The sequence below is a fragment of the Salmo salar genome, chromosome 19 (genome assembly GCF_965601325.2).
Source record: "Salmo salar chromosome 19, fSalSal1, whole genome shotgun sequence".
Classification (NCBI taxonomy): Eukaryota; Metazoa; Chordata; class Actinopteri; order Salmoniformes; family Salmonidae; genus Salmo; species Salmo salar.
Genome location: NC_138309.1, coordinates 60,674,816 through 60,687,992, shown reverse-complemented (window position 1 = coordinate 60,687,992; position 13,177 = coordinate 60,674,816). Strand labels below are relative to the sequence as shown.

The window sequence follows — 13,177 nt, the reverse complement described above, 5'->3', positions numbered from 1 at the left end:
TGGCTCAGGTCTCAACCCCGACTTTGCGAATATCCCCGTGTGCCCCCCCCCCCCCAATTTTTTGGGGGGGCGCTGCCTCTCGGGCTTCCGTTGTTTCCTTGCCTGTTCCTCCCAGTATCGCCGTTCCGCTTTTGCTGCCTCTATCTTCTCTTGCGGACGGCGATACTCCCCAGGCCTTGTCCAGGGTCCTGCCCCATCCAGGATTTCCTCCCAGGTCCAGTCATCAGGCCCACGCTGCTTGGTCCTTTGGTGGTGGGATCTTTTGTAACAGTTGTGCAAAGGAGTAGACCAAAGTGCAGCGTGGTATGTGTTCATCTTGATATTTATTTTAACTCTGAACACTTAAACAAAATAATAAACAATGGAACACGACCATCACGTCTTGCAGGCTTTACACAGCAGCACAAAAATAAGATCCCACAACTCAAGGAGGGAAAAGGGCTGCCTAAGTATGGTTCCCAATCAGAGACAATGATAGGCAGCTGCCTCTGATTGGAAACCATACCTGGCCAAAACATAGAAATATAAACCATAGAATGCCCACCCCACACCCTGACCTAACAACATAGAGACATAAACCGTCTCTCTCAGGTCAGGACGTGACACAGGGACTGGGAGACTCTGGAGAGACCTGAAAATAGCTGTGCAGCAACACTCCCCATCCAACCTGACAGAGCTTGAGAGAATCTGTAGAGAGGAATGGAAAAATCTCCCCAAATATACGTATGCCAAGCTTGTAGCATCATACCCAAGAAGACTCAAGGCTGTAATCACTGCCAAAGGTACTTCAACAAAGTACTGAGTAAAGGGTCTGAATACTTATGTAAATGTGATGTTTCAGTTTTCTATTTTTAATAAATTTGCATTTTTTTTCCTAAACATTTAAAAAAAATAACAATAACTGTTTTGTGTTGTCATTATGGGGTATTGTGTGCAGATTGATGAGGGGAAAAAAATAATTTTATACATTTTTTAATAAAGCTGTAATCTAACAAAATGTGGAAAAAGTCAAGGGGTCTGAATACTTTCCAAAAGCACTGTAGAGGTCCTGGATGGCAGGGAGTTTAGGCCGAAGTGATGTACTGTGACGTACACACTACCCTCTGTAGCACCTTGCGGTCGGATGCCGAGCAGATGCCATACCAAGCAGTGATGCAGCTAGTTAAGATGCTCTCCATGGTGCAACTGTAGAACTTTTTCAGGATCTGAGGGCCCGTGCCAAATCTTTTCAGCCTCCTGGAGGGGAAGATGTGTTGTCGTGCCCTCTTCATGACTGTGTTGGTGTGTTTGGACCATGATAGGTCCTTAGTGATGTGGACACAGATGAAATTGAATCTCTAGACCCGCTCTACTACATCTCCTTTGTCTTGCTGACGTTGAGGGAGAGGTTGTTGTGCTGGCACCACACTGTTAGATCTCTGACCTCCTCCCTATAGGCTGTCTCATCGTCATCGGTGATCAAGCCTACCACTGTAGTGTCATCGGCAAACTAAATTATGGTGTTGAAATTGTGCACAGCCACGCAGTCGTGGGTGAACAAGCTGTACAGGAAGGGACTGAGCACGCACCCCGGGGGGGGGGGGGGGGGGGGGGGGGGGGGGTTAGGGTCAACTATGGTGCCTTAATGAACAGCATTCTCAAGTAGGTGTTCCTTTTGTCCAGGTGGGAAAAGGCAGTGTGGAGTGCAATAGAGTTTGTGTCATCTGTGGATCTGTTGGGGCGGTATGCGAATTGGAGTGGGTCAAGAGTTTCTGGGATGATGGTGTTGATGTGAGCCATGTTCAGCCTTTCATAGCATTTCATGGCTACCGATTTGAGTGCTACGGGGCGGTAGTCATTTAGACAGATTAACTTGGCGTTCTTAAGCACAGGGAGTATGCTGGTTTGCTTGAAACAGATATTACAGACTGGGTCAGAGAGAGGTTGAAAATGACAGTGAAGACACTTGTCAGCGTCCTGGTAATCCGTCAGGCCCTGCGGCCTTGTGAATGTTAACCTGTTTAAAGGTCTCCGGAGAGCGTGATCATACAGTCTTTCAGAACAGCTGATGCTTGCCTCGAAGTGAGTATAGAAGGAATTTAGCTCTTCTGGTAGGCTTGTGTTACTGCGCAGCTCTCGGCTGGGTTTCCCTTTGTAATCAGTGATAGTTTGCAAGCCCTGCCGCATCTGACGAGTGTCAGAGCCGGTGTAGTAAGATTCAATCTTAGTCCTGTATTGAAGCTTTGCCTGTTTGATGGTTTGTCGGAGGGCGTAGCAGGATTTCTTATAAGCATCTGGATTTGTGTCCTGCTCCTTGAAAGTGGCAGCTCTAGCCTTTAGCTCAGTGCAGATGTTGCCTGTAACCCATGGTTTCTGGTTGGGGTACGTACGGTCACTGTGGGGACAACATCGTCAATGCACTTATTAATGAAGCCGGTGAAGATGTGGTAGACTCCTCAATGCCATAGGATGAATTCCAGTCTGTGCTAGAGAAACAGTCCTGTAGCTTAGCATCTGCTTCATCAGACCACTTCCGTATTGAGCACGTCACTGGTACTTCCTGTTTGAGATTTTGCTTGAAAGCAGGATTCAGGAGGATAGACTTAAGGTCCAATTTGCCAAATGGAAGGCGGGGGAGAGCTTTGTATGCGTCTCTGTGTGTGGAGTAAAGGTGATCTAGAGTTTTTATCTCTCTAGTTCCCTCAAACTCATCTGAACCTTGAATCTAGTTCGACACAATGTGTTTCCCTCTAATCAGGGACTGATTTAGACCTGGGACACCAGTGTGTAGAATTAATTATCAGGTTGTACAGAAAACCAGCAGGCTCCGGAACTCATAGGGTAAGAGTTGAATACCCCTGCTCTAGTTGCACAGGTGACATGCTGATAGAAATGAGGTAAAACGGATTTCAGTTTTCCTGCATTAAAATCACTAGCCACTAGGAGTGCTGCCTCTGGATTAGCATTTTCTTGATCCATTCCACTCGTTGAGTGCAGTCTTAGTGCCAGCATCGGTTTGTGGTGGTAAATAGACAGCTACGGAAAATACAGATGAAGACTCTCTTGGTAAATAATATGGTCTACAACTTATCATGAGGTATTCTAACTCAGGCGAGCAGAACCTCGAGACTTCCTTAATATTGTTAATAAAGAGACGCACACCGCCACCCCTGATCTTACCGGACTCTGCCTCTCTACCACTCTGTCCTGCCGATGCATAGAAAAACAAGCTAGATTTACACTATCCATGTCCTTGTTCAGCTACGAATACGAGAAGCATAGTATATTACAGTTCTTAATGTCCCATTGATAGGATAGTCTCGAACGGAGCTTGTCCAGTTGATTTTCCAGCGATTGCACATTCGCCAATAGAACAGAGGGTAGAGATGATTCATTCATCTCACCATGGTGCCCGCACGCCGGCCACTATAGCACCGTCTTCGCCTTCTACAAGTGTCGGCAATTAGTGTCCTGTCTTTTGCATCCGACACATTGAAGTAGAAGTCCTCGTCCAAATCGAGGTTAGTGGTTGTTGTTCCGATGTCCAGAAACTCTTTTCGGTCACAGGAAACGATGGTGGAAACGTTATGTACAAAAAAACTTTAAGATCAATGCAAAAAAGACACAAAATAGCATTATTGGTCAGGAGCCTGTAAACGGCCGCCATTCCCACCGGCGCCATTCTAATTACAATGTGCATCCTAGTGTGTTTGAGTGTAATGTTTATTCACATTTGTCTGTTACAATATGTGATAGGCCTGCATGTAGATGTATGCATATAGTCCTTCTGTTCATAAGTAGCTTAAGTGTTTAATTATTGTCTGTCTGTCTGTCTGTCTGTCTGTCTGTCTGTCTGTCTGTCTGTCTGTCTGTCTGTCTGTCTGTCTGTCTGTCTGTCTGTCTGTCTGTCTGTCTGTCTGTCTGTCTGTCTGTCTGTCTGTCTGTCTGTCTGTCTGTCTGTGTTACAGATGTGCCTACGTGCATCCGTATCTGAGGCCGCAGTGGAGCTTATCCTCTCCCCCTCTCCAAGACGCCCTCCTTGCAGTGAGGAGAGGAGCTACAGCCAGTGGCCCCTCCTTCTCCGGTTCTCATTGGCCGAGAGGAGCCACCTCCCTCCTCTATCTCATTGGTATGCAGGCAGTGCAGTGTGAGTGAGTGAAGAGAGAGGAAAGAGAGAGCGAGAGGGAGCAGTCAGTGCTGTAGGGAGGAGGAGAGTGAGTGAATGAGAGCTTCTGGATCTGCTGTTTGATTGTTATGCTGGGCTGCCTCCTTCCACACTGCACTGGCACAACAGAGTACCCTGCCACCACTACAGACTGCTGATTACTCTGCTAGTTAGCCACACTGCTAGCAGGAGAGCCAGGGGCCACCAGGAATCAGGCAAGCTGGGCTTCTCCATCCTTTGAGCAGGGGACGTAGCCACGTCGTGGAGTGGAGGGGGCTAACACTACGGTTTAGGCACCCGCTCCTACTTCATCCAAACATCCCTCTCCCCACCACCACCACCAGCAGCAGCCCGCTCGCTCCTCCCTATGCCCTTGTCCTCGGCGGCTCCTCTCAACTCCCTGGCCAGTATATGGATAGAAGCTCTCTGTTTCAGCTCATACAAGAGCAGGTAAGCAAGCAAAGCAGCGATTGGGGGTTTCTATGGTTACCGTCTCCTGCCAGCAGCCAGCCGCTGTCTGTCTATCTAAAGATGTAAGGCAAGAGGCAGGGGTGAGAACTGCTGCTAGGGGAGAGGGGAGTGGGAAAAGGGGCATGTCGGCACACTGGGGTGGAAGGTGTAGTAGACTGATGCTACTGAGGAATACTCAGGCAATGTAGGGTCATGGAAGAGTAGCCCTTTGAAGGTGAGGTCAGATCATGGATCACAGTTTGCTGAGGTGGCAGTGGCGTGTTCTCCTGGTTTACCTGTGCAGCAGTGTTATGAATTCATTGATTGTAGGTAGCGGTGGTCATGAGGTAACTTACCTGGGGATGGTTGGTCCTGACCTGATGATTATACTGTGAACAGTGGGCCACTCATCTGGGCACTAGTTCTGGTTGTACCTGTGTTATTGTGTGCCATAGGTCTGTCTAGACGTCTAGTCTTTTTCCTAGTCCTTGAGTATCTCAAAGACACTCAGAGATGTTACTCTTGGCCAAAAAAGAACCCAGAGGCGATGCTGTGCTCTGCAATATCAAGGTCCAGCACACAGACGGCCACAGACGGCCACAGACGGCCACAGACAGCCACAGACAGCCACAGACAGCCACAGACAGCCACAGACAGCCACAGACAGCCACAGCCTCAAGCACCTTTTCAGCTCTCTAAGGAGGTATTTATTCATCTTTGAACATTCTTCACATTTTTCAGTTCTAGTATTTAAAGTGTTTTGTTAGCTAAATCAACGCCTACTTTATTGCTTGTGTGTGTGTGTGTGTGTGTGTGTGTGTGTGTGTGTGTGTGTGTGTGTGTGTGTGTGTGTGTGTGTGTGTGTGTGTGTGTGTGTGTGTGTGTGTGTGTGTGTGTGTGTGTGTGTGTGTGTGTGTGTGTGTGTGTGGCGTGCTAGTGTTCATCTTATCAGTCCGCCCTCCCTAACCCTAACCCCCCCTAACCCTAACCCCCCCTCATCCCTCATTCATTTTATTAGCTGACTGGACCATCCCACTGTTCTGAGGCACCAGTGGGGGATTTGCCTGATTGATAGATAGAATGGGCAATCATACTGCTGAGAGGGAGGCATTGATTATCTGCTGCAGGGTCTAAGGGTCACGAGGGGCCTATTTGTAACACATTGATCAACAGACTTAGAGGTGTGTGTGTGTGTGTGTGTGTGTGTGTGTGTGTGTGTGTGTGTGTGTGTGTGTGTGTGTGTGTGTGTGTGTGTGTGTGTGTGTTTTACCTGACCTTTTTTCAATATGTGTGTGTGTGTGTGTGTGTGTGTGTGTGTGTGTGTGTGTGTGTGTGTGTGTGTGTGTTTATGTATGACAAGGAGAAAGCCACCAAGGAATATTGGGTGAATGTCAATGTGGTTAAAGGATGTGCTGTGGTCATGGTGGTGGTTTTCAAAGTTCCCAAGAAGCAGCAGGCATAGTGGATCGTTTGTGAGCAAATCCTCGAAGGTACACAGGTGACAGCGAGATCATTTACTTGTAGCTTTAATGTGTGAGGTTTCAGTGGAGAAACACTCTTTATGTTAGAGGGCTAGTTGCAGGCACCTCTTTCGTATTGGGCTGCTACATCAGACTCTGCAGAGAGAGAGAGAGCGAGAGAACGCTACATGAGTGACTTTATTAGTCTTTGTCTGCAGGAGGTAGCTGTGCTGAGCTCAGGCTGTTTCTGTTCAACCCCCCCCCCCCCCCCCCCCCACACACACACACATATATTTATATAGCAATGACACTTAATAAGGAAACTGGGAGCTAGAGCTCCACCATCACGGAGCCATGTGATCATTAGTTGATAAATATCTCCTCTGCGATTCCCCTCCTTACAGAGTTATTTTCCCCTGCTCCATAAAGGACAGGGTTATACCGTTTTCACGTATATATGCCAACCACAGCATGGATAAGGTTCTTATGTTCCCTTTCTTTTCCTAGAGGTCTGATACCGTCAGTGTGGTGCTTTTCATGCACGGCATTTGAGGAATGTCTCTTGACGTTTTTTTTTGTGTGACAGTGCTGGATGTGTAAATGGAAGAAAATGTAGTAATCGGTTCGAGAGAGAGAGAGCTGTTGTGGTGGCCTGGCTGCCACCATCTTGCAGTCAGTCAGTGCCACAGTAGCCTAGAATGCTGCAGCCGTATGATAATTACAGAGTGGCCCAGTCAGAGAACAGCTGTGGATACCCGGTTAGCTCAGACACTAGCGCTATGCTAATACACTGCCACGCAAGTACTACTGCAACACTTGTACTACTCTCATAATACTGCAATACTCAGATGCTTCATGTATACTACTACACTACTACACCACTCTAATACTACTACAGTACTATACTGAGTGTACAAAACATTAAGGACATCTGCTCTTTTCATGACATAGACTGACCAGGTGAATCCAGGTGAAAGCTATGATCCCTTATTGGTGTCACCTGTTAAGTCCACTCCAATCAGTGTAGATGAAGGGGAGGTGACAGGTTAAGAGCCTTGAGACAATAGAGACATGGATTGTGTATGTGTGCCATTCAGAGGGTGAATGGGCAAGGTAAAAGATTTAAGTGCCTTTGAACGGGGTATGGTAGTAGGTGCCAGGCACACCAATTTAAGTGTGTCAAGAACTGCAACTCTACTGGGTTTTTCATACTCAACAGTTTCCCGTGTGTATCAAGAATGGTCCACCACCCAAAGGACATCCAGCCAACTTGACACAACTGCGGGAAGCATTGTAGAGTCCACGCCCCTACGAATTAAGGCTGTTCTGAGGGCAATATTAGGAAGGTGTACTTAATGCTTTATACACTCAGTGTATATTACTGCACTTCTACTACTACAATGCTAAATTAGTACACTCATGTTACTACAGTACTTCATAGATAGGTACTGCAGAAATAATTACTGAAAGTACCTAGAACTTTCTTGTTTTATTTATGGCTTCGGTCTGTTCCCAGGTCAGGGTCTTCTCCCCTTCCCCACTGTAGTGCTGGTTGCTCAGTTAAGTGAGGTCTGCACTGGGGTCAGCCTCAGTGGCTGGTTGCTCTGCTGACGGTAATAGAGGTCCTGGGGGTTAACAGAGCGGTCATTCCCCTGCAGCCTCCTTCTCATCCGCACTATTTCCTCCCCCTATCTTCATCCATCTTCTTCTACTTGCTCCCACCATATTTTTCTTCACCCTATCTCGTCCTCTTTCTTTTCGTTAACCCTTTCACCCTCTCCATTCCTAGGTACTGGTGTCACCCCCACTTGGGCCCTTAGCCCTCCCTTCTTTCATCATCCCTTTTTCCTCAGCTCATCCTTTTATCCATTCCCCTCATTATCTCTCCATCCATCTATATCCATCTTTTCCTACTCCAGTGCTCCACCTCCCCCTCTAACCTTTCTTCATCCCCTCTCTTCCCTCTTTATCTCCTTCCGTCTCTTCTTCATGCCCCAGCACTCGTAAAAGGGAAATGCAAAAACTTGTAACCATGGCAACAATGTGGTTTGTCAACGCGTCATCCTCCCGCTGTTGGATCGCTTCAATAACAGCTGCCTTTCAGCACCATCCCCTCCCTCTTCTCCTCTTTCACCCCTCCTCCCTCTCTCTGTTTCCCCCATCTCTTTTCCTTTCTTCCTCTGTCAGACAGTCATGAACCCCACTACCCTGACTAAGCAAAAAGGCTCCGCTTACAAGCGTCATTCACGCGACTCCGTTTTCCAAATTAAATGTATTAATTGTTAATTGTTCTAACTACCAACAAAGACCAATCCTTCACCACCTCTTCACCTTCTCAGAAGATGGTTGCTCCTGGTACTTGTTAAACCAGGCTGGTCTCATAGACTAGACGTAACATAGTAAACAAAAATAAGGGATATTCAAATCAGTGCGATATGTTACGTTTGGTAGGCTTATATAAGACAGAAGGTTACTTAAGGGAATAATGAAAAGAGATTTGCGCCTTTGAATTTTATCACGGACAACTTTAGCATTTTAGCTAATTAGCAACTTTTCAACTACTTACTACTTTGCAACTCCTTAGCTTGTTAGGTAACCCTAACCTTAGCCCTGTAATGTAACTCCTAACCTTAACCTTAACCCTAACCCCTAGCGTAGCTTACATTACCACCTAGCTAACGTTAGCATTAGCCACCTAGCTAATGTTAACTCCCAGTAAATGATAGAAAAGATCTTTGGTTAAATCACATTATCTGGTGAAACAATCTGTAGTTAAGAGAGCTGGTGATCAGCAAATGATGGGAGAGGTATTCATGATGAAATTGCCATTCGAAAGAAACATACAGTAAGTTCAGGGAACACTGCGGGAGAAGTGTTGTCAGATCAAACTGCCATTCAGCTCCTCTTGAGTCATCTTCTGCTTGAAATCCCGCATATGTCCAATCCATCGAGAGGGATACAGTTCTGCTACAATGACACACGCAGGCAGAGGAATTATGTTTCTCCACATGAATCCACACCAGGAAAAAGCCAAGGCACCACACGGTATTGTCTGTAAAACAAAAAAGTATAATAAATTATACTCCTTTGCAGAGTTTGAACGACAGAGAAACTGTGCCAGCATAACAACATTAGGGTAGACTAGTTGAACATGCATACATGTGTACAGGCACATAGATTACATTTAGATATCTAGCCTAATAGACCCCTTTCTGTGTTTGCAAACATTGCCGCAAGAGAACGACGTGCGTAACTTGGTGGCAGAACAAAGGGGAGTTCTTATAGAACGGCAGCAAAAAAAAACTATTTACATGTTGCTTATAAGTGCATTTCGCACTACTTTTGGATTGCAAGGCTCGTATGAATGTCCTACTTAATATAATGTTTTTGTCATCATCGCAAATCAACTGCATTATACTTTAAAAAACTATCAAAACATAATTGTAAGCGTATGAGAACCCCAAAAAGTTATTTTGTTTAGGCTATGTTGAATGGGCGCAGATGGCGATGGCTTTCTCACTGCCGTCAAGAGTTGCACGCATCTGTGCGTGATGTCAGTGTGATGTGTACTAGAAAAGGGTCTATAGAAATATGGCATAACTCTCAACCTTTGCACAGTGACCAGACTGTACAAATGTACCTAGGTAGTTAGGTAGACATCTAGCTACAGCCATGTCTATCAGGCATGATTAGGCAAATCTTTTTTTATATTGTAAAACCAACTTATCAGTTTTAGAGATTTACAACAGTTAAATTGTTGTATTGTTGTTTCTACTCACTGTTAGCTACTAAACTTAATAATTGTTATTGACGTCTGTGATTTTGAAATCATGACCAATGTCAACCCTCATCAATTATGTTACATGTTACATAGCTGGCAAATACAACTATTTACAGTTAATGTTACATGTTTGCTAAAAAGTTACAAACGCAAGGCCTGGCGCATAGTAACAAGTTAGCAGGTGCCAGGCTAACTAGCTAGCCAACTCCAGCCGTGCTAACGTTTGCTGGTAAACCTAGCTTTAGGTGGCTGGTTGTAACGTTGTAGCTTGCTGTTTAGTAGCTAGCCATATCTACTACTAAAAAGAGAAGAGGTTTTACAATCGAGATACAATAGATCTCCGATTGTAACAACTAATCTACTTTTAGTCATAGATATGACTACCTGTAGTTGTTTAGCTAACTTAGCAAGCTAGACTTGCTAGCTAGCTACCTGTAACACATGTTAGCCAGCAATACACAATATGAGTTTCAGTAGTTAAACTAAAGTTAGCTAGATAGCTAGGGGGCTTGCAGGAAAAATAACTTACTTAGCAAGCCACCATATTTGTAATCTGCCCTCTTGGTGCTGCCATCGGCTGTAGCTGAGCTTTTAGCTAAATCTAACTCTTTGTTTCAAATCCTCTTCGCTATATTCCGGTTGAAACATGTATAGTTGAATGTCACCATGTAGCAAAAAAAATGCTCCATTGTCGAATTCGTGTTGGTGAGAGGAATCACTTGAAGCCATTGCGGTCTGGTCAGTTTTTTCAGTTATGCCCAAAGGATTGTGTTATTGGTGTCCGTCTCCATTTCAAAAAAGCCTGCCTTAGGGGAGAGACAGGGCAAGAGCACGAAGCACCACCCCACATGGGTTGTAGTCTTTCAGAGACTGGAGAAAAGGTGTCAGCTTGTATATTTAGCAATGAATCCGTTGATAGGAACATCATTGAAAGACTTCCAATGGCTCTATCGAACAAGGACAACCATATCAAGGACAAGGACAACCATATCAAGGACACCAGAAGCAGTCATAGGGTGTATCAGTCAGCGTGCAAAGCCCAGACCTTCCTCCTGGGCAATTATGTATGAAACACATCTCACTGACCTAGAAATGCCTCGGACATGATGAAAACAAGCCCAGATTCTCCCAGGGTGAAATTCCCCTTTAATGTTTCACTACTTTTATTTTTTTGAAATTCACTGAGTAGGATGGTAATCCCCATCCTCTTTTGAGGAGCCTCCTGGTTGAAGGGCTCTGGCTAGTCTTACGTAGACAGCTAGAAGGATGAGTCAAGAAGCTAACGTTAAACGGAGCGTACCTTAGCAGGCTACTAAGTTCTCATAATAACTTTGCTTTACAGAGAATAGACTACTGAGACAGAAAGTGATGTGATGCTCAGTGGTGAAGCTGAGGTAGGCTGCAATGCATGCAGAAGGAAGCAGAGGAGACAGAGGGAGAGAGGAAGCAAGCAGAGAGAGAGCTTAGTACAGTGGTTCCCATACTTGGGTACTAATCTAATCAAACAAGTTAGGGAAAAGATACAGTATGTTTCAATATGAACATTCCACATAGCCTATCTTCCCTACATTAAGATGCAAACAAAGTTCTAAAAATGTTTTTGTTTATATCAGTGGTTGTTCGTCTTATCTCGATTGCCCACTGGAGTTTAGTTTACCCAATACCCACTTTTTTTTAACCTCTATATCACTGATATTAATACAGAATAGTAAGTAATATTCTAGAAATTCATGTGAATGTGATAATACGATCATCTGTGTGCTCCATTGATGTCTGTTTGTGCGGAGCTTGATTAGTAATGCCTAGGAATACAAACGTGAAGGCTCTGTAGTTTGAGAAAAGAGATATCCATGTGAAGAGTTGATGATTTCATGCAATTCATCATTATAACTGACTGAACAGTCGCTGATGCTATACATGTCAGTGTCAATCACTTCTCATATTTCCCTCCTTTCAGGGGTATAACATTACAATTGTATAGCTAATAGGCTATGTGTTTGTAGATTGATTGAGGTGAATGAACCTACAGCAGCCAAGGTAATAATGGCTGGGGTAATTTTTGCTAGTATTTGCTGTTTTCTTTGCTTGTCCCCCCCCTTCCGAACCTCACTAAAACTCAAACCATGATTATGGTCCTGCCCTCCCATTCTCCCCCTCCTATCATCCTAGTGTCCTACAATCAGCCTGTGTAAAACGCTGGTTGTATCTGCACCGCTTCGCTCTCTCTCCTTGGCACCGGGGGCAGAATCGACTGTGATTCAACAAACCTCCGTGAAACACACAGTAAGGGGATTAAGTAAATATAGATCTGAGCCTTCTTTCTTTCTTGGTTCATTTTCATACATGCATTCGCTTTAGCTGCATTTCAGGAAGCCTCATACAAGCTCCAGGCAGTCAGGCCCAGCCAGCGAGGGGCCCCGGCGTTCAGCAGAGATTACCCAGTGTGTGTTATGTCACGAGTTGACTGATTACCAGTTTGTGTGTGTGTGTCCATATCCGCGTGTTGCAAATTAAATGTTATTTGTCACATGCACCGAATAAAACAGGTGTAGACCTTACAGTGAAATGCTTGTGTCCGTGTCCACGTGTGTGTACATTTGTACGTGTGCCTGCCTGTTGGGATTAAAAATAGCTTTTACAACAAAGTGTGATAATGAAAACACAGGCATTTACAGTAGTTGCTGCTATTAGCATTCAGAAAGGGTAGGGTGCTAACATTTGATTGCTAGTATCAACAGAGCTAACATGCTACCATCTGACTTGAACCATCATCAGAGCTTACACACTAGTACATGTCTGCTAGTACCCTGCCCCTGGGTTAATAAATAAATAACAAGAGACCTGGGGAGGGTGAGCAGTCGATTCATTTGAATTAAAGAGTTGGTTTTGTTCAATTAAACAGCTGTAAACGCTGCTGAAATCAGTACAGTGGAGGAGGAAAATAACTCCACAAAGAGAGAGTGATAGGCCTTCAGAAAGTATTCATACCCCTTGATTTATTCCACATTTTGCTGTGTTACAGCCTGAATTCCAAACTTTTTTTCTCACCCATGTACACGCAATAGCCATAATGACAAAGTTAAAACGTGTTTTTAGAAATTTTAGCAAATTTATTGAAAATTAAATACAGAAATACCTCATTTACATAAGTATTCACACCTCTGAGTCAATATTTTGTATGCACCTTTGGCAGCAATTACAGTTGTGAGTCTCTAAGAACTTTCCACACCTGGATTATGCAACATTTGCCCATTATTCATTTAAAAATTCTTCAAGCTCTGTCAAACTCAGTAGCCTTGTTTTCTCAAACGATTGCGTCGCCTGGTTCACCAACTACTTCTC

At 44.8% G+C, this 13,177-nt stretch overlaps 1 protein-coding gene across 1 annotated transcript in view; it reads left to right on the top strand.

Moving 5' to 3' along the window:
* The first annotated feature begins 4,132 nt into the window (after positions 1-4,132).
* Positions 4,133-13,177, top strand: part of LOC106579218 (rhomboid-related protein 1) — a 60,481-nt gene continuing 51,436 nt past the window's right edge. Inside the window, exon 1 of the mRNA XM_014158912.3 lies at positions 4,133-4,594. Coding sequence (XP_014014387.1) covers positions 4,556-4,594 — 39 coding nt within the window. The 5' untranslated portion in view covers positions 4,133-4,555. The remainder of the gene's footprint in view (positions 4,595-13,177) is intronic.